Below are 19,692 nucleotides of genomic sequence, written 5' to 3' on the forward strand. Positions count from 1 at the left end.
CAGCTACCCAAGCCATAAACCCCACCCTCTACATCTAGTCAATTGCCAAATCTTTTCCTCTGCAGATCACCGTAACCTGTTCATCTCTCTTCATCCTCACTGCCCTAACCATAGTTTAAGCCATTGTCACCTCTTACTTGGATCACTGCAACAACTTCTTAATTGGTTGCCTCCAGTCTCACACTCCTTCAATCCCCTCTCTTCAATGCATCCAGGATTTCCACAATGTAAATCTAGTCATATCACTCTTCTGCTTAAAACCTTTCCATACTGCTTACCACTTGCTCTCAGTGTAAAGAATGAACTCCTTAGCTTGGCTTCGAGGCCTTTTATGATGGTCCATATCTTACCACTAGAGCCTCTTGCCACCCCCCCCAACCTCATCTCACACACACACACACACACACACACACGCGCGCGCGCACACACACACTTGCACATTTTCTACTGGGTCATGTTCTGCTCTCCTTTGCTTCCAGGCCTATGCGTGTGCTGTTCTCTCTCTGTGTAGTGCTTCATTCTTCTTTTTACCTGGTTAATTCATCCTTTCAGCTTACACACTGCTTCCTCTGGGAACTCTTTTCTGATCCACTGCTCTTTTCCCAGCCCCCACCAAGTCTGGGGTTGGTTGTCTGAAGCAGACACTATTGTTGGCCCCATCCATATGTCCTCAGGCTTCCTTTGGCAACCCAAACACTTCTGCCCTAACACATAGAAAAATTATTGTTTCCTGACCCCAGAAGTCTTGAACCAATGATGGACCAAAGCTGGTGTATAAATACTCTAGTGCCCTCACTCCAGGGAGATTAAACTGGCTTAATAATTCACATTAATTGGCCACCTTCTCTTCCATGTATCACTTCTCCCCTCCCCTCTTACTGCTTCCTAAGATCACTTCCCAAATAATCTACTTGCACTCTAATGTCTCAGGGTTTGCCTTGCAGGGAACAAACATTGCCCCTAAGGCGATGCTCCTGCTCTGCTCTCCCTCAGCGATCATCATGTCGGTCATCACACTGAACAGTAACTGCCTCCTTGTCAGTGTGCCTTCATCATTACTTGCCTGTGTTATATATCCCACGTATCCCCAGTGCCTACCCCAGTGCCAAATAAACACTGTCAACATTTTAAATAGACATCTGTAAATAAATGGATAATTGAATAGACACATGGATGCAGGGAAGTATGTGCAAATGGATGAATGGATAAATGATTGAGTGAATGAATGAGTCCTTTCAATTAGATTGACAACTGGACCTGTCCCCCTGAACAGTGCTAAAGTATCATCAATCCCTTGGCCCAAACTTGCCTTTTTTGAAGAATCTTCATCAGAATCTAATCCTGGAACCTGGTCTTTCCCAGACTTTCTCAAAAAGAAGGATTTTCTTTTCTTATTACCAAATAGCCTTCTCTTCTTCGGGGAAAAAGATGAAGCTTCAAGGGAATTAAGTGAACTTCTGTCAATACCCATGGCAACCAGAGCCTTAAAAAGTGAAAAAAAGCAATTAATGAACAGATCACACTCCCCACAGAACACTGTAAATGACTTCGACCTCAGTAAGCATTCTCTCCTCTCTTCTGGTAGCACTGGACCATTTTGATTGCTCATTGCCCAACTGTAATATGCTAGCTTTGTCATTGTTTATGTGGGATGCTAGCTTTGTCATTGTTTATGTGGGGAACATGTCCTGTTTGTCCACGAGATTGCAGCCCTCAAAGGCAGGGTTGACTCTTAGATATCTCTGTGTCACTAACTCTTAGCACAGTGCCCTGTATGTGCTAAGCATTCAGTAAATGTTTGTGCTTAACGTTGCAGATATCAAGCACTTAAGATGGGCTTCCTCCTGACAAATCTCTGTGGAGGATGAGAAAAAGCATAAAATATGGCCCTGCTCTGAAATCTTAGAATCAAATCTTAGAATCTTAGAGCTGAAAAAATGTAAAGATGCCAGGGAAACAATAAGAATGGCCTGTAAATATAACAAGAATTATAAGAAAGGATCATGACTGTCATCTCTACAGCCACCATGATTGATTTCCCAGACTCTCACAAGCAAAGTCCCTGGACACAAACATCTCCAGCTTCCCACAGGAAAGCCTGCAGCAGAGCCTTAATTTACATACACATACATTTTATCCTCTAGCCAGCAATTTGGGATCTATCTTTGAAGGCTCAGCTTTCAGAAGGTCAAAGATCATCAAAACCAAGGGTTCCCTTCCTCAAGAGCCCTGTGCCTGGACATCTTAGTGGGAGACTGTAGCAGAGCCAGCTGCAAGGGGCTTAAAAATTCTCAGAAAAGCACCAGTTGGGAAAGCGCTGAGACTAGGCCTTATACAGAAACCTTGAGTGTCAGACCCCACAGCCTCTGGGGTCCTCCCAAGCAGACCCCACTGTCTGACACCACGTGCCCCTACCTCCTTCTCCTCCTTTAACAGCTGCTGGGCTTCCTGGAACATCTTCTCCTTGGCTTCTGTCTCAGCAGCTACATTCTTGTTCTGTTCCTCGTAAGCCATGGTGACAACAGCCAGGGTTAAGTTAATCAAGTAGAAAGAGCCCAGGAAGATGACCACCACAAAGAAGAAGACTGAGTAGAGCCCTGAGGTGCGCAAAGTCTGTAAGGGACACAGCACATGCTGGCGTCTGAATCCTTCCTCTGCAGAGGGGTGACTTGACCTCGAGTGGAGATTATACACTGTAGCAATTGGTCTCTCCCCAGCCCTGGTTAGCTCAGCTACCTGCAGCATCCTCTACTGCATCCCCCATCACCTAGAGCTCCTGATGCCCTATCTCTCAGCAAGGAAATGCCATCTGTACATTCACACAGAAGTCATAGTGACTTTACTGTGACTTTCTCAAGGGTATTTGCATTTTTTAAATTAAAAAGGCAAGAGAGAGAGCAATGCTGCATGAAAGCTGAAGCACTAGTGGTAGAACTTCAGTCAGTGGAGAATCTGGAGAGGGGTGATATTTCTAGGAAGAGGAGTTTTTTTTGTACTCTTCTTCCAAATATCACATTTATAGTCTTTTTTTTTTTGATGTTTCTAATGGAATTTCTAAAACACAATTTAACAGTACAACTGTTAAGGATAAGAAATAGATGACAAAGGTGAAGGAGAGATGGTAGGTTATAAATAAATGATGAAGAGATAGATAAGTGATGGAAAGGGAGAGAGGAGGCAGGGAGACAGAGGGGCAGGGAAGAAAGGGGGAGAGAGAGGGAAATAAAGAGAGAGAATGAATAAATAGATAACCTGTTGATAAAGCTTCTCCCAGGAATCTTGGGTCATAAGCCGGAACACGGCAAGAAAAGACCAGCCAAAGTTGTCAAAATTCGTGTAATTATAGTCAGGATTTTTATTGGTATGTTTGCATTCAAATTGTTCAGAACAAGCCCTAGATATTGGAAACAAAGGAACAGAGAAAGAATTACATACCCTGCAGCCCACCTCCCCTCGACACCCTGCCCAGGGCACTGATTCTTCCAAGAACCATGGACTCACACTCAAAAGTCCTAGGTGAAGAGAATATTTATAGAGTTGGCCATCCTCCATCTTCCAAGCCTCCCTTTCTATATCTAAACATGGGCACTCATAGACTCTTTTCAAATGGATTGATTAGGAAGTTCATATCGGCAGTTTTTCATTGAAAAATTAAGTGCAGTGACATAGTGAACACTTTACAGTAAAAAAAGGACATACAATGAATATGATGTCTCCCTCTCTCCCCACTCAGTCCCACTTCCTAGAGGCACAGTTTAACAGTTACTTTAGTAAATTTCCAGAAGTCCTCTATGAATATAAATGCACATATTATCAATATACATTTTCTATAATATATGAATGGGAGCATTCTTTGAACACTCTCTTGCACTTTGCTTTTTTCATGGAATGGTATTGATTGGGGGTCTTTTCCACCAGCATACAAGGAAATATCTCATTTCTTTTCATGCCCCACAGTTCTGGGATTTATATAAGTGCTTTGCTAATGCTAAATATTTAGATATCAATTGTTATCAGTCCTCTATTCTTACAAACATTTAGGTTTTACTTTAAAAACAGTAGATATCTTGCATATAGGTCTTTGTCCACATCACCAAAAACACATCACTGAGTGCACCTATCGAATATACTATGAGTATGTACTTTCTTAATTTGCAATAAACATAGTATTTTTATCAAAGTAACACATACATGTGGTTTAAAAAAAGTCACATGGCACTAAAAGGCTTGTAATGAAAACCATTCCATCATTCTTCATCTGTCATTTATACACCCCAAATTCAACAACTTTTAGCTCTTTTAGGTCTATTATCTCTAAATATAGTGCTTTTACTGGGAGAAGATCAAGGTGGCGGTGTAGGAGGCTGCGGAGCTCACCTCTACCAATGAATACACCAAAAATACATCTACATGGGGCTTCCCTGGTAGCGCAGTGGTTAAGAATCGGCCTGCCAGTGCAGGGGACACGGGTTCAAACCCTGGTCCAGGAAGATCCCACATGCCATGGAGCAACTAAGCCCATGCGCCACAAATACTGAGCCTGCGCTCTAGAGCCCGCAAGCCACAACTACTGAGCCTGAGTGCCACAACTACTGAAGCCCACATGCCTAGAGCCCATGCTCCGCGACAAGAGAAGCCACTGAAATGAGAAGCCCATGCACCACAACTAGAGAAAGCCCGCGCACAGCAACAAAGACCCAATGCAGCCAGAAATAAACAAATAAATAAATTTATATTAAAAAAATACATCTACATGTGGAGCAATTCTCAATGAAAACAAACTGGATACTGGCGGTAAACTGGACACAAGACTGTAAAGAAAGATCCACACAGAGTCAGAAAGGAAGGAAAGAGAAGCAATCAGGTTGGGACTCCCTAGTCAGGGGCACAGAAGAGAGGGATATCATGGGCTCAGAGATCCTCCCTGGGGAGTGAGGGGTTCGAATCACATATTGGGCACCCCAGCCCTGGGGTCCAACACCAGGAAGACAAGTTCCCTTAGCTGGTTTGAAAACCAGTGGGACTTACAAGAGGGCTGTAACAAACTTGAGACTCTGCTCATGAAGAACATATGCACATGCTTGCTTAATCTCAGGAATAAGGTGGATGCCCACTCTCACCAATTCTATTTAACATAGCATTGGAAGCCCTAGCCACAGCCATCAGCCAAGAAAAAGAAAACAAAAGGCATCCAAATTGGAAGGGAAGAAGTAAAATTATCACTATTTTTTTTTTTTTTTTTTTTTTTTTTTTGCGGTACGCGGCCCTCTCACCGCTGTGGCCTCTCCCGTTGCGAAGCACAGGCTCCGGACGCGCAGGCCCAGCGGCCATCGCTCACGGGCCCAGCCGCTCCGCAGCATGCGGGATCCTCCTGGACCGGGGCACAAACCCGTGTCCCCTGCATTGGCAGGCGGACTCTCAACCACTGCGCCACCAGGGAAGCCCAAATTATCACTATTTGTAAATGACATGATACTATAGATAGAAAACTAAAGTCTCCATCAAAAAAACTATTTGAGCTAATAAATGCATTCAGTAAAATTTCAGGATACAAGATTAATATTCAGAAATCTGTTGCTTTTTATATACTAATAATAAACTATCAGAAAGAGAAAGCAAGAAAACAATCCCATTTAAAATAACATTAAAAAGAATAAAATACCTAGGAATAAACTTAACCAAGAAGGTAAAAGACCTATACTCTGAAAACTATAAAACACTGATGAAGGAAACTGAAAATGATACAAAGAAATGGAAAGATATACCATGTTCATGGATTGGAAGAATTAATGTTGTTAAAATGTCCATCCTACCGCAAAGCAATCTGCAGATTTAATGCAATCCCTATCAAAATAACCATGACATTTTTCATAGAACTAGAACAAATAACCCTAAAATTTATATGGAACCACAAAAGACCCTGAAGAGCAAAAGCAATCTTGAGAAAAAAGAACAAAGCTGGGAATATCATGTTTCCTGACTGCAGACTACACTACAAAGCTACAGTAACCAAAACAGCATGGTATTGGCACAAAAATAGACACAGATCAATGGAATAGAATATAGAGCTCAGAAATAAACTCGTGTACTTATGGTCAATTAATCTACAATAAAGGAGGCAAGAATATACAATGTGAAAAGGACAGTCTCTTCAATAAATGTGGTGGGAAAACTGGACAGCTACATGGAAAAGAATGAAATTAAAACATTTTCTCAAACCATATACAAAAATAAACTCAAAACAGATTAAAGACCTAAATGTAAGACCAGAAACCATAAAACTCCTAGAAGAAAACATAGGCAGAACACTCTTTGACATAAATCATAGCGATATTTTTTTGATCTTTCTTCTAAGGCATAGGAAGCAAAAGCAAAAATAAACAAATAGACCTAATTAATCTTAAAAAGTTTTGCACAGCAAAGGAAATCACTGACAAAATGAAAAGACAACCTACTAGATGACTGAAAATATTTGGAAATGATATGATCGATAAGGGGTTAGTATCCAAAATATATAAACAGGTCACACAACTCTATCAAAAAAAACAAACAACCTGATTAAAAAATGGCAGAAGACCTGAATAGACATTTTTCAAAGAAGACATACAGATGGCTAACAGGCACATGGAAAGATGCAGAACACTGCTAACTGTTAGAGAAATGCAAATCAAAACCACAGAGATACTACCTCAAACCTGTCAGAATGGCTACGATCAAAAAGTCTACAGGGGCTTCCCTGGTGGCGCAGTGGTTGAGAGTCCGCCTGCCGATGCAGGGGACACGGGTTCGAGCCCTGGTCTGGGAAGATCCCACATGCCGCGGAGCGGTTAGGCCCGTGAGCCATGGCCGCTGAGTCTGTGCATCCGGAGCCTGTGCTCCGCAACGGGAGAGGCCACAACAGTGAGAGGCCCACGTACCGCAAAAAAAAAAAAAAAAAAGTCTACAAATAACAAATGTTGGCAGGAATGTTGAGAAAAAGGAAGACTCGTACACTGTTGGTGGGAATGTAAATTAGTGCAGCCACTGTGGGAAACAATATGGGGTTCCTCAAAAAATTAAAAATAGAATTACCAGGGCTTCCCTGGTGGTGCAGTGGTTGAGAGTCCACCTGCCGATGCAGGGGATGCGGGTTCGTGCCCTGGTCTGGGAGGATCCCATGTGCCACGGAGAGGCTGGGCCCGTGAGCCATGGCCACTGAGCCTGTGCATCCAGAGCCTGTGCTCCGCAACAGGAGAGGCCACAGCAGTGAGAGGCCCACATACCGCAAAAAAAAAAAAAAAAAAAAAAAAGAATTACCATATGATCCAGGAATTCCACTGCTGGGTATATAGCTGAAGAAAATGAAAACACTAATTCAAAAAGATACATGCACCCTAATGTTCATAGGAGCATTATTAACAATAGCCAAGATATGGATGTAACCTAAGTGTCCACCAACAGATGAATGGGTAAAAAAGATGTGGTATAAAAAAGAATGAAATAATGTCATTTGCAGCATCATGGATGGACCTAGAGATTATCATACTAAGTGAAATAAGTCAGACAGACAAAGACAAATATCGTATGACATCACTTATGTGGAATCTAAAAAAATGATACAAATGAACTTATTTACAAAACAGAAACAGACTCACAGACTTAGAAAACAAACTTATGGCTACCAAAGGGGAAAAGGTGGGGGGGAGGGATAAGTTAGGAGGTTGGGATTAACATATACACACTACCGTACATAAAATAGGTATTCAACAAGGACCTACTGTAGAGCACGGGGAACTATACTCAATACTCTTTAATAACCTATATGGGAAAAGAATCTGAAAAAGATTAGATGTATGAATATGTATAACTAAATCACTTTGCTTTACACCTGAAACTAACACAACATTGTGAATCAACTATACTCCTACATAAAAAATAGAAAAGATGCGGTGTATATACATACAATGGAATATTACTCAGCCATAAGAAAGAATGAAATTTGGCCATTTGCAACAATGTGGATGGACCTGGAGGGTGTTATGCTTAGTGAAATAAGTCAAACAGAGAAAGACATATACTGAATGTTATCACTTACGCATGGAATCTACAAAATGAAACAAATGAATATAACAAAACAGAAACAGAATTAAATATATAGAGAATAAACTAGTGGTTTCCAGTAGGGAAGGGGAGAGGGGCAAAATAGAGGTAGGGGATTAAGAGGTACAAACTACTATGTATAAAATAAATAGGCTACAAGGATATATTACACAGCACAGAAATATAGCCAATATTTTACAATAACTTTAGAGTATAATTTATGAAAATACTGAATCACCATATTGTACACCTGAAACTAATATGATATTGAAATTCAACTATACTATAATTTTTAAAATGCTTATACTGATATTTGATTTATCAGTTTTAGTCTTTGTTGACTAGCTTTCTGCTGTGGTAGATAAGGGTTTTCCAACATCCCACCCTACTTCACCACTACTTTTATCACTCTTCATGGAAAATATCATGGCCTGTGTCATTGGGTCTCCTGGGTCAGATACATTTTTTCTTGGCTCTTTTGTGTTGCTCTTTCTAAGTTTTACTCCCTCATTTTTCTGGACCAAACCTCAAGTAGCTTTTTAGGAAGACTGGGTGATCTTTGCACATATGGGTATATCTTTACTCTGCCTTCACAATGGAGTTACAGTTTGACCAGAAATAGAATTTGGGGTTGAAAATAGTTTTTCTTCAGAAACATAAAATCACTGCTCAGCTATTATCCCTATGTTGTTGTTGAGGATTCTGATACTGTTCCTTTGTGGGTAACCTTTTTCTCTTTGGTTTTCAGATCTTTTTCCCCAAAGGTTCTGAAATGCCATGGAAATGCACCTGACATGGTCCTTTTTCATTCATTGTGTTGGCTACTTTATGGGCCACTGAGGTATTTGCATCTTTAATCCCAGGGAAATTCTCTGTATTATCTTTGCTAATTTCCTCCCTTTTGCTTTTTCTGTGCTCAATTTCTGGAATTCCTACTTAGTAAAAAGCTGAAACTTCTAGATTGATATTTATTCTCATATTTTCTGTCTCTTTCGTTGCTTTATCTTTTAATTCTATATTGATTTTTTCTATTCTCCCCCTTGCACTTCTCACCACTATCCTACACATGCATTTGCACACACATATACATGCCAACACCCCTCCACAAGTCTTGTTCTGTCTCCTAAATGTCTTTGGGATTCATCCATCCATTTCTCTTCATCTCCGCTGAAGAGCTTCATGACTCTCATCTGTGTTAACATAGCCTCCTAAGTGACTGCTTCATCTACTCTATCCATCCATTCTCCATGTAGCAGACATAAGTGAGTTTTAAAAGTATCTAATCTGATCAGATCTTGTTTCCTTTGTGATTGAGGTCAAAATCCTCAGCAGTGATGGGTTACCAGGTCCTGCATGGTTGGCTCCTGTCTCCTGCCCCTCTGCCTAACAAGCTGCTGGGCTTCTTACTATCCCCGCACGTCCTCATGTCCTGAGGCTTTCATCCTTGCTATTTGTACCGTCAGGAATCGTTTGCTCTATCTTCTCATCCACCAGAACTACCCACTCATGCTTCAGATCCATGTTGTAGTCACCACTCAGTCAGTCCTCAGAGGAGGCAGTGAGTAAAGGCTGAAAACCGGGCCTGGACCCTGAACAGAGGCCTGTCTGGGAAGGTGACCTCAGATCTGCCATCTCCTTGGAAACTACCACGTTATGATCAGTGTCAAAGGTCATGTACTAGGAGTTCGCTTACTGTAAAACTCCTGAGCTTTGAGACTATACCTAGACTGAGAGAGTTGTGACCGGCACACAGTTGGAAACCAAGGCTTCTGCATCTGTATGTTTAGATGGCCCACCCCACCTTGGATTTTGCTTATAGTAACCATACCTGCCCTGCATGGATGATGGATCAAAGAAGCACTGTTGTGACAGCTGTTGAGCTCCTCATTGAATGAAAACACTGTAGGTGCAGTATGTCCTGCCGAGGATCATTCTAGAGAGCTCAATAAACCTTGTATTAAAACCTAATAAGTCTGTGAGTTTGACCTAATCAGTACCTGTGACCACCACAAGAAGACTTCCTTAATTTTACAGGCAGAGTTACATCTCTGTTATCTCTCTCAGTATCTACAGACCTCTCTTATAACATTCATCACACTTTCAAGAATTTACTGTACATCTCTGTTGCCTGAAAGATGTCAATTTCAAAAGGGCAGCACTCCTTTGTTTGTACTTGGATTCCTAGGGCCTAACACAGAGCTTGGCACACTGTTGGCCCTTGATACCTATTTGTTATTGAGAGATGAATGTAGTCTATTTCATCAAAGTGCCTAGCATATTATCTTAATTTGAAATACACTCAATAAACCTTCACTGAATGAATCTCTCACCACAGAGAGTACTAATATCCTGGAAGAAGGAACAGTATCCCCAAAGGGTCAGAGGGCTACTAGCTGTTGAAGTGAATGTGTATGAACACACATACAACAGTGTGTGCAATTAGAGGCAGTGGGGGCCACAGATCAACAAACAGAAGACGTGTGCTGAGATGTCTTCCATCAGGGCCATGTCATTGAACAGGAAATAGGTCTAGATGGGGCTTTCAGTCACAACATCCTTTCTTACCTTTGATAGCCTTGAATATCCGCTCCATAGTGTCAAAATATCCTTATGTTTTCAGTAGGTTTCTCATCAGATACAAATTCAATATAATTTGGGAGAGAGAACTGCTCTAAACACTTGGAAATAATTTTTAATTTAGTAATGCACATCTAAACCTGCTTAGAGGGCCTTCCCTGGTGGCACAGTGGATAAGACTCTGCGCTCCCAGTGCAGGGGCCTCGGGTTCATTCTCTGGTCGGGGAACCAATCCCACATGCATGCCGCAACTAAGATTTTGCATGCCACAACTAAGGAGCCCACGTGCTGCAACTAACGAGCTGGAGAGCCACAACTAAGGAGCCTGCCTGCTGCAACTAAGACCCAGCACAACCAAATAAATAAATATGTTAAAAAAACCCAAATAAAATAAAATAAACTTTCTTAGACACATGAAATAGTAGTGTTTGAGAACTACCACCACTGCTTCTACAAGTCATTAGATAAAGACTGTCTGCCACGTCACTTCAAAAAGATAGAATGAAGAGTATAAACATCTTACCCGCTCTCCATCCATGTGCCACATATTCTGAATTCAGTGGACTCTTTCTTTTCAAAGCAATAGTCTGAGAAGGAAATAATTATAAATTCAGATTTGAAAAAACAACATTGAAAGGAAAAAGAATAGCAAATATGCCAGATCATGCTTGAAACAGATGGTTCAGAATCCTCCAAAATGATCAAAGTGATCAAAGTGATCTAGATGAAATGATCCAGAGAGGAACTAGAACCTAAGCCCTCAGGAAGATGCAAGAGAAAAAGAGGGAAAAGGAGAAGGAAGGAGAAATAAGAGGAGGAAGCAGTAACACCACCACCACTTTGCCTGTCAGTACATAGAACTGAACCAGAGACCATCCCTAGGAGAAGCTGGAAACAGGGTCAGCCCATGAGAAGCTCATAAACCAAGACAGTCATGGAGAAAGTGTGGCCACATAAAATTCAGGACACATGAAATTGATATAGGGTTGACCTCAGAGTGGAGAGGGTGCAACATAAAAGGAGCAATATCATTGAAGAAAATACTTGGGTGGGGGCAGGCATTGTGGGAAGTTGCTGGTCCCCTTTGGCCAAAGCCAGGCACTCTGAAGACTTCTGCAAAACATGACAAGGAAGTGGGCAGAGATGGAGGATGACACCACTCCTATAGATGTGGCTTCAGGATTTTCCTTCTTCATGGAAACCCAAAGAATGAGGCAGTTCTCTAAGAAATGCATCTGCCCACTTGAGAACCCTAGAAGGACTAGTCATCTCTTGATCCTAAGACACTCTGTAATGCAGATCAGTAGACATATGAGTGGAGATAAATAAAAGTTAACCACGCACAAACCAAGGAGTGAAAGGTGGGGTGTTTACCTTTATAGTCAGAGTCACAGTCTTTCCTCACACATTTCTGGTTCAGATTTCCCATGAAGAGCTGCTGACCTACCAGGGCGAAGATGCTGAGGCAAAAGAGAGTCAGGATCATCACGTCGACAAGCCTCTTCACAGAGCGCAGCAAGGCCCCAACAATGACCTTCAGACCTGGGGAAGAGGACAGATGTGGGGAGAAGCCCCCCACTCACACACACACACCAGACACAGGCAAGGAACAGAGAGGGAGCAACAAGGCCTCGAAAGTTGTCTGATTGCATGCTGGTATCAGAAACTGGCCTGACCTAGGATTCTGAGGCCATAACTCTGTGCCTTAGAAGCTATGGGTCATCAGAGTGGTCCACTAGTCTAGGACTCGGCCTCTTTATCCTGCTCTACAGATGCCACAGGGTTGCTCTGAAGGGCAAGTGAGAAGACTTTGAGCAGAAACATGCCACAGAGACACAAGACATAACTTGATGACAGTTGTGCAGGCACCTCCACGGCTGGGGGTCACAGGCAGCATTAAGGCCAAAGTGAGGCCTCCTGAGAGATGGAGCAGAGCTGTATTTAACATTTGGTAGCTACTACCTACTATAAGGTACACGAGGTGCCATGAGATATAGCTAAACTGGGGGGTCAGGGAGCTGGAAGAAGGAGCTTTGTCTGGACCCAAATAATAAGGATGTCTTAGGAAAAGAAACTCAGATTACTACTTATAATAAGGGTTTTTAAAAATTCATTCAAGAAATATATTTACCAAGCACCTACTATGTCCCTGGTACACTGTCAGGCTGCCAAAGTTACAAAATAAAAAGGACATAGTCTTGTAGTCTGTTGGTAAATGTTTAAAATCAGCTCTTGTAGGGAGGGGAGGAGACAGAGAAAGTCTTCATTTGCAGCATTTACAGATGTCCTTGTTTGCTGAATTCCGGAGTGTAAATCCCTCTTCTCCCTCCACACACCCCTCTCTCCCAGCTGCTTTCAAGCTACCAACATGACGTCCCTGGATGCAGAGCTGGGAAAAGATGTGCACAGTCTGCTGGGGAGTCGGAACAAGTCAGTCCCAGCACAACACTGAGTCACAGGCTCTGCTCTCAACACAGCTGGAGAGATAAACCAGCAGATGGCATCGGTAATGTGTGGGATGACACTAAGTGACAAAGTTTCAGTTGATCAGCATAAACCATGAATGGTAGACTTGAGAACACAAAGCAGCATCTGACGGGAGGCCAAGCCCACAGCAGATGACCTTCCACCAAGGGTGATGCCACATGAGGAGGAGACTTCACGCCAAGCTGGGACATCCACTGGATTCACCAGTGCTCTTATGTTCATGCCAAGATCACGCTTCCCCTGCATGGTCAGGGGCACCAAACACGAAAATACTGTAACCTCATCTACGCCTGATTTTTCATCTGTAACAAGAGGCTCGAGTCTTCTCCAAAGCAAGATGATTTGGATGAAAGATAGCTGTGATTCCTGAATTATTTTTACATAGTCCCATAAAAGATTGTATCTCATACTCTTCCTTCCAAAAAGCATCCAGGGATCTCATGTGTTTCATGAGTCAAAATAGAGAGTATGTTCACCTGCTTAGAGATGAGGAAGGGAACATGAAAGCTGCTAAGTATCTCCCTGAATGTATATTTTACCCACACGAAATATGAGGGAGTCAGCTCAGGCAGAAAGCCCCTAAATCTACCTGGGAAACAAAGGTCCACCTTGCAAAAGAGGAAGAGAAAGAGTGACATGTTCTACATAAAGTGTCCTCTGACTGCCAGTTGCTTTATCACTATGCAGTTGTTCTTCTGGAGTTTCCAAAAATAACCCCACTGCCTCTGTATGAAAAAGATCCAAATTGCCTGAAGTTTTGATAGAAGAAACTAGAAGAAGAAGGGAAGAAGAAGGGGGGAAGGAAGGAGTCCAGAGGGAGAATATTTTTTAATAAAGTTTTATTTTGTAAAGGAAAGGAGGAAAAGGGAAGGAGAAGACTGTGCCATAATAACCTCATTTCTGATAAACTGGAATTCATATTTACAACCCCGTCCTTGGCTTCATCCTGATCCACAGAGCTCCTTCCTTGCCTGGCTTCCAAGAGACCACTTTTGCTCTCTTTCCTCCTTTACTGGTGGCTCTTGCTCATCTCCTTTGCTGGTTTCTCCTCTCTCCCCTCCCCTTTAAGGTCTCAGTGCCTGGGACTCAGTCCTTTGTCCTCTTCTACTTTCCATCTATGCTCATTTTCTTGGTAATCTCATCAGATTCCATGGCTCTAAATATCATCTACAGGCTCATAATCTCCAAAATGATATCTGAAGCCCTGGAACTCCAGCCTCATATATCTAATTGCCTACTTGGTACTTTGACTTGGATGTCTCACAGCCATCTCAAACAGAACACATGCAAAGCTGATTCCTAATCTGACCCCCAAGGCCTGCTTCTCTCACAGCCTTCTTTTTCTCATTCAGTGATGATTCCATCTTTCCAGTCACTCAGACAAAAAACCTTGACTCATCCTTTACTCTTTTTTTGCTCATATCATGTATACAATCAACCTGTCAGGAAGTCGTCTTGTTTCCACCTTCAAATTTATACAGAATCTGACCACCATTTACCAACTCTTCTTCCACTGCCTGATCTGAGAGCACCACCACCTCTTGCTTGGATTACGGCAATGGCCCCCTGTGTCAGTTTGGGCCCTCTGAGAAGCAGACATTTTGAGACCAGATTGCAAGAGATTTCTTGGGGAAATGCTTGTGAGGAATAATCTGGAGGGAGGGAGTGGAGGGACAGAGAGAGCCTCAGACTGTGACACAGGGCTGACACCTGGGAAAGGAGATCAGGAAGGAAGCAGGATAGACAGGAAGTGCCTCAGACTGCAGTGCTGCTGTGAGGCAGTCTCACCCTGGTTGCTGAGGAGCCGCTGAGCCAAAGTCCCACAGAGAGGACTCCCATACCCTTCAGGGGTGGGCCTGCACTAGCGGCCCCCACATGCAGGGAAAGCGTGATCTTGGCATGAACATGAATGCAGTGGTGAATCCAGAGAGGGGGCAGCTGGGACCATTAGTCAACTGCACTCCCTGCAGCAGGAGATCTGAGCAGCACATTTCCATGGTGACCAACATGCCTCCTATCTGGTATTCCTGCTTCTACATTTGCTCCCGCACATTCTGTTCCCCACACAACAGTCAGAATAATCCTTTTAAAGCCTGGGTCAGGTCATGACTCCTCTGCTCAAAGCCCCTGCATGGCTCCCATTTCTCTCAGAGCAAAGCCCAAGTCTTCCCGGTACTTAGGTGCCTCCCCTTCACCTCTGTGGTCCCTCCTCCACCACCTGGCCCCTCATTCTGTCTGCTCCAGCCCCACCGACATGTTTTATAGTCCTCGGTCTGTAGACTGGCTGCTTCCTATGCTCAGAACACTCTTTCCCATAAATCTGCTTGTGAAACTCCCTCACCACCTTCAAATCTACTCACATCTCACCTTCTCAATGACACCTATCCTGACCACCCCACTAAAAATTTCAGCCTGCTTCCCTGAACCCCCGTGACTTCCAAGAGCCACCACATCGCCTACTTTTCCATTTTATTTTTCCATGGCATATGTTACTTTCCAGCACGCTATATAATTTACTTATTTCTTATAGTTACTGCTTAAGTCTGTCTCCCAACCCCCCATCTAGAATGTAAACTCCATGAGGGCAGGGACCTTTGTCTGTTTGCTCATTGATATATCCCAAGCAGCTAGCACAGTGGACATTAGGTGCTCAATACATATTTGTTGAATGATCAAATAAATGAATAAAGCAGAGTTTGTTAGTTTGTGGTTTACATGACATATTGAGAAATTTTAACTATTCTCTTCCGCTAAGAGCCAGTGTTGAAAGTTAGAGTGACTTACCTGAAATTACTGAAATTGCTTTCAAAGCTCTGAACACTCGGAAGGTTCGCAGGGATGACAGACTGATGCTGCTGTCCTTGATATATGGTGAATATGATACAAACCTACAAGACAAAGCACAAGGAAAGTCCAGGCTTGTTCAGGCATGCGTCTGCCCTGCACATCTCCACAAAGGTCACAAGTAAGCACAGCCTGAGCTGTGCATCCACCAGAATGAAATCTGCAACCTCCCCTTCCAATCCCACCTTCATGTCAGGACCTGGCAATACCACTAGTGTTCTATTGCTATGGACCCTATGGACCACAGATTGCACAGGAGGCTGCTCTCAGCTAATCTTTACACTTGGGCATAGATGAGGATTCCTTGAAATAGTCACTGCAGTTGTGGCTACATCCATGGATAACAGAAATCAACTTAAACATTTATTGACTTGCTACCAAGTTCCAGGCCCCAGTACACTTCCCTAAGGTCTCACCAGGTGGCCAAGCCCAGGAGGAACCTAGGCAGTCTGGCTCCAGAGCCCACATACTACACCATCTCTCAATAACCAGGAGCACCTGACCATTGACCTTCAAATGTAAAACTCTGAAATTAATAGTAACTACCTCAAAGGGCTTTCATGAATATTAAATAGAAAAAGATATGCAAAGTGCTTAAGACAATGGCTGGCACAAATTAAATAAGGTTGGGTTTACTATAATTGTGCTGGCAATGGGCCATTGCTCCTCTTGCTTTTTATTTTGCTGACTCATGAATTTGGAATCTCATCATTCAGATGCCAAATTGATGCCCTCTCCTTCAGGAAGAACTTCAACTCTCACCTCATGCCATATACAATAACTAACTCAAAATGGACCACAAACTTAATTAAACATAAGAGCCAAAACAATAACACTTCTAGGAGAAAACATGAGAGAAACTCTTTGTGACCGTTCAGTAGACAAAGATGTTCTAGACCCCTTTATTCCTCCTCCATGCTCTAACAGCTGGAATCATGCACAGCTCCTATGCTAGCACTCACTGTAGCAGGTTATAATGGTCATTAAATGCCTCACTTCCCCTCTGACCTGCGAGCTCCAACAGGGTGAGAACCATGCATGACATATTTTTTTTCATTATCACAAGCCCTATATCTGGCACAGAGCCTGGCCCCATAACAGGTCAGTGTTTGGTGAATAAATGGCTGAAAAAGTAAGATCATGAGTGTTGGCCTAGAAATGGATTTGTGAGGAATTCCCTGGCAGTCCAGTGGTTAGCACTTGGTGCTTTCATGGCCGTGAGCCTGGGTTCAATATCTGGTTGGGGAACTAAGATCCCACAAGCCTCGCAGTGAGGCCAGAAATGGATTTGTGTGTGTGAAGGCCTCTGGTCAGTTGGCTACATGGTACAGTTCAGTGTCAACCAACACTGCACTCAGAGTTCTAGGCTTTACTTGGCTGCACTCAGCCAGTCATGTGGATCTACACAGGGCCCTGCTGGAAGCCAAGGGACTTCTTTCCCACCCCTAGTCTCTTTGGTAAAAATCTTAACATTCTTACGCTGTTGCAATGACAATGGAGTCCAACCAGTTCCACGGATCTCGAAGGAAAGAAAACTCATCCAGAATAAAACCTCTTGCCAATATTTTAACTAATGCTTCAAATATATAAATCCCAGTGAAGACATACCTACAAAGCAAATCATTCAGAACAAGAAGAAATATGATAAGCTATGTGAAAAACAGAGAGCCCATCTGTCTGATATGACCTTCATGAGGTCTGATTCCATTTTAATGTGACATTTAACATTCTTGTCTTAGCAAATCAGAGTTCAGAAAGGTAAGGTCCTCAATCAAGTTCTGGTATTTGGGATTTCTGAGAAAGAGGCCCATGGATAAAGTTGTAAAGCTGCTTTTAAACACCTAGCTTCACAGCCATATTCTTGAGAGACGCTTCAGCCAACATGAACAGTCTTTTCAACAAATGGTGCTGGGAAAGCACAATATCCACATGCAAAAGAATGAAGCTGGACCCTTACCTTATACCATGTACAAAAATTAATTCAAAATGGATTAGAGCTAAATGTAAGACCTGAAACTAGGGACTTCCCTGGTGGTGCAGTGGTTAAGAATCAGCCTGCCAATGCAGGAGACACCAGTTCGAGCCCTGGTCTGGGAAGATCCCACATGCTGTAGAGCAGCTAAGCCCGTGCGCCACAACTATTGAGCCTGCACTCTAGAGCCAGCGAGCCACAACTACTGACCCCACGTGCCACAACTACTGAAGCCCACGCACCTCGAGCCCCTGCTCAACAACAAGAGAAGCCACTGCAATGAGAAGCCCGTGCATCGCAACGAAGAGTAGCCCCCATTTGCCACGACTAGAGAAAGCCTGCGCACAGCAACGAAGACCCAATGCAGCCATAAATAAATAAATAAATAGATAGATAAATAAATAAATAAAAATGTTGTGAATATTAAAAAAAGACCTGAAACTATAAGACTCCTAGAAGAAAATATCTGCAAATCATATATCTGATGAGGTTAATATTTGGAATATATGAAGAACTCCTACAAACTCAACAACAAAAAATTAAATAATCCACTTAAAAATGGCCAAATGACTTGAATAGACACTTTTCCAAAGATTACATACAAATTGCCAACAAGCATATGAAAAGATGTTCAATATCACTAATCATCAGAGAAATGCAAATCAAAACCACAATGAGATATCACCTCGTACTCATTAGGCTGGCTACTTTTTTAAAAAAGCAGAAAATAACAAGTGTTGGTGAGGATGTGGTGAGATTAAAACCCTTCTGCACTAGTGGTGGGATTGTAAAATGGTGCAACCACCATGGAAAATAATATGGAGATTCTTCAAAAGATTAAAAATTGAATTACCATATGATCCAGCAATCCCACTTCTGGGTACATATACAAAAGAACTGAAAGCAGAGTCTTGAAGAGATATTTGCATACCCATGTTCACAGCAGCACTATTCACAATAGCTAAGAGGTAGAAGCAACCCAAATGTCCATTGACAGATGAATAGATTAATAAAATGTGGTATATACATGCAATGGAATATTATTGAGCCTAGGAAAGGAAAGAAATCCTGTCACATGTGACAACATGGATGAACCCTGAGGTCATATACTAAGGGAAATAAACTAGTTTAAAAAGACAAATATGGTATGATTCCACTTACAGGAAGCATCTAGAGTAATCAAATACACAGAGACATAAAGTATAATGGTGGTTTCCAGGGGACTGGAGGGGAGGGCAGAATGGGGAGTTATTGTTTTATGAGTACAGAGTTTCAGTTTTGCAAGATTAAAAGAGTTGTGGAGATGGAGAGTGGTAATGGTTGCACGTCTGTGCGAATGTACTTAATACCACTGATCTGTACACCTAAAAGTGATTAAGATGGCAAATGTGATGTAATGTGTATTTTATCACAATTTTTAAAAAAACGATTTCCATTTTATTTCTTTAGTTCTTCATCATGTTCTGTCTTCTAATTTATTTCCCTTCTTCCCCTTCCTCCTCCTCCAAAAGACAATACTCTAGCTCTCTTGTTATAATCCCAATAAAAATATGCTTGGTTGGTGCACACACACACACACACACACACACACACACACACACATGCTGGTCCCACATCTGGGACAGAAACAATCATTTCGAACACTCCGCTGGTTCAGAGTAAAAGAAGTGGACCTTTTCTGGTAGAATGTCCAACCATTGTTAGCCCTCAAAGCTAAAGAACTAAGGTCTTGG

The 19,692-nt window shown here is 42.4% G+C and overlaps 1 protein-coding gene across 1 annotated transcript in view; it reads right to left on the reverse strand.

Moving 5' to 3' along the window:
- SCN11A (sodium voltage-gated channel alpha subunit 11) overlaps positions 1-19,692 on the reverse strand; it is a gene marked incomplete at its 3' end in the record, with an annotated part of 87,220 nt that overhangs the window by 44,956 nt on the left and 22,572 nt on the right. Inside the window, exons 6-12 of the mRNA XM_079712385.1 lie at positions 17,467-17,595; positions 15,928-16,031; positions 12,031-12,198; positions 11,180-11,243; positions 3,253-3,394; positions 2,416-2,613; positions 1,310-1,483 (exon numbers count right to left, since the gene is read on the reverse strand). Of these exons, the coding sequence (XP_079568511.1) occupies positions 1,310-1,483; positions 2,416-2,613; positions 3,253-3,394; positions 11,180-11,243; positions 12,031-12,198; positions 15,928-16,031; positions 17,467-17,595 (979 nt within the window). The remainder of the gene's footprint in view (positions 1-1,309; positions 1,484-2,415; positions 2,614-3,252; positions 3,395-11,179; positions 11,244-12,030; positions 12,199-15,927; positions 16,032-17,466; positions 17,596-19,692) is intronic.

The sequence above is a fragment of the Hyperoodon ampullatus genome (genome assembly GCF_949752795.1).
Source record: "Hyperoodon ampullatus genome assembly, chromosome: 10".
Lineage (NCBI taxonomy): Eukaryota > Metazoa > Chordata > Mammalia > Artiodactyla > Ziphiidae > Hyperoodon > Hyperoodon ampullatus.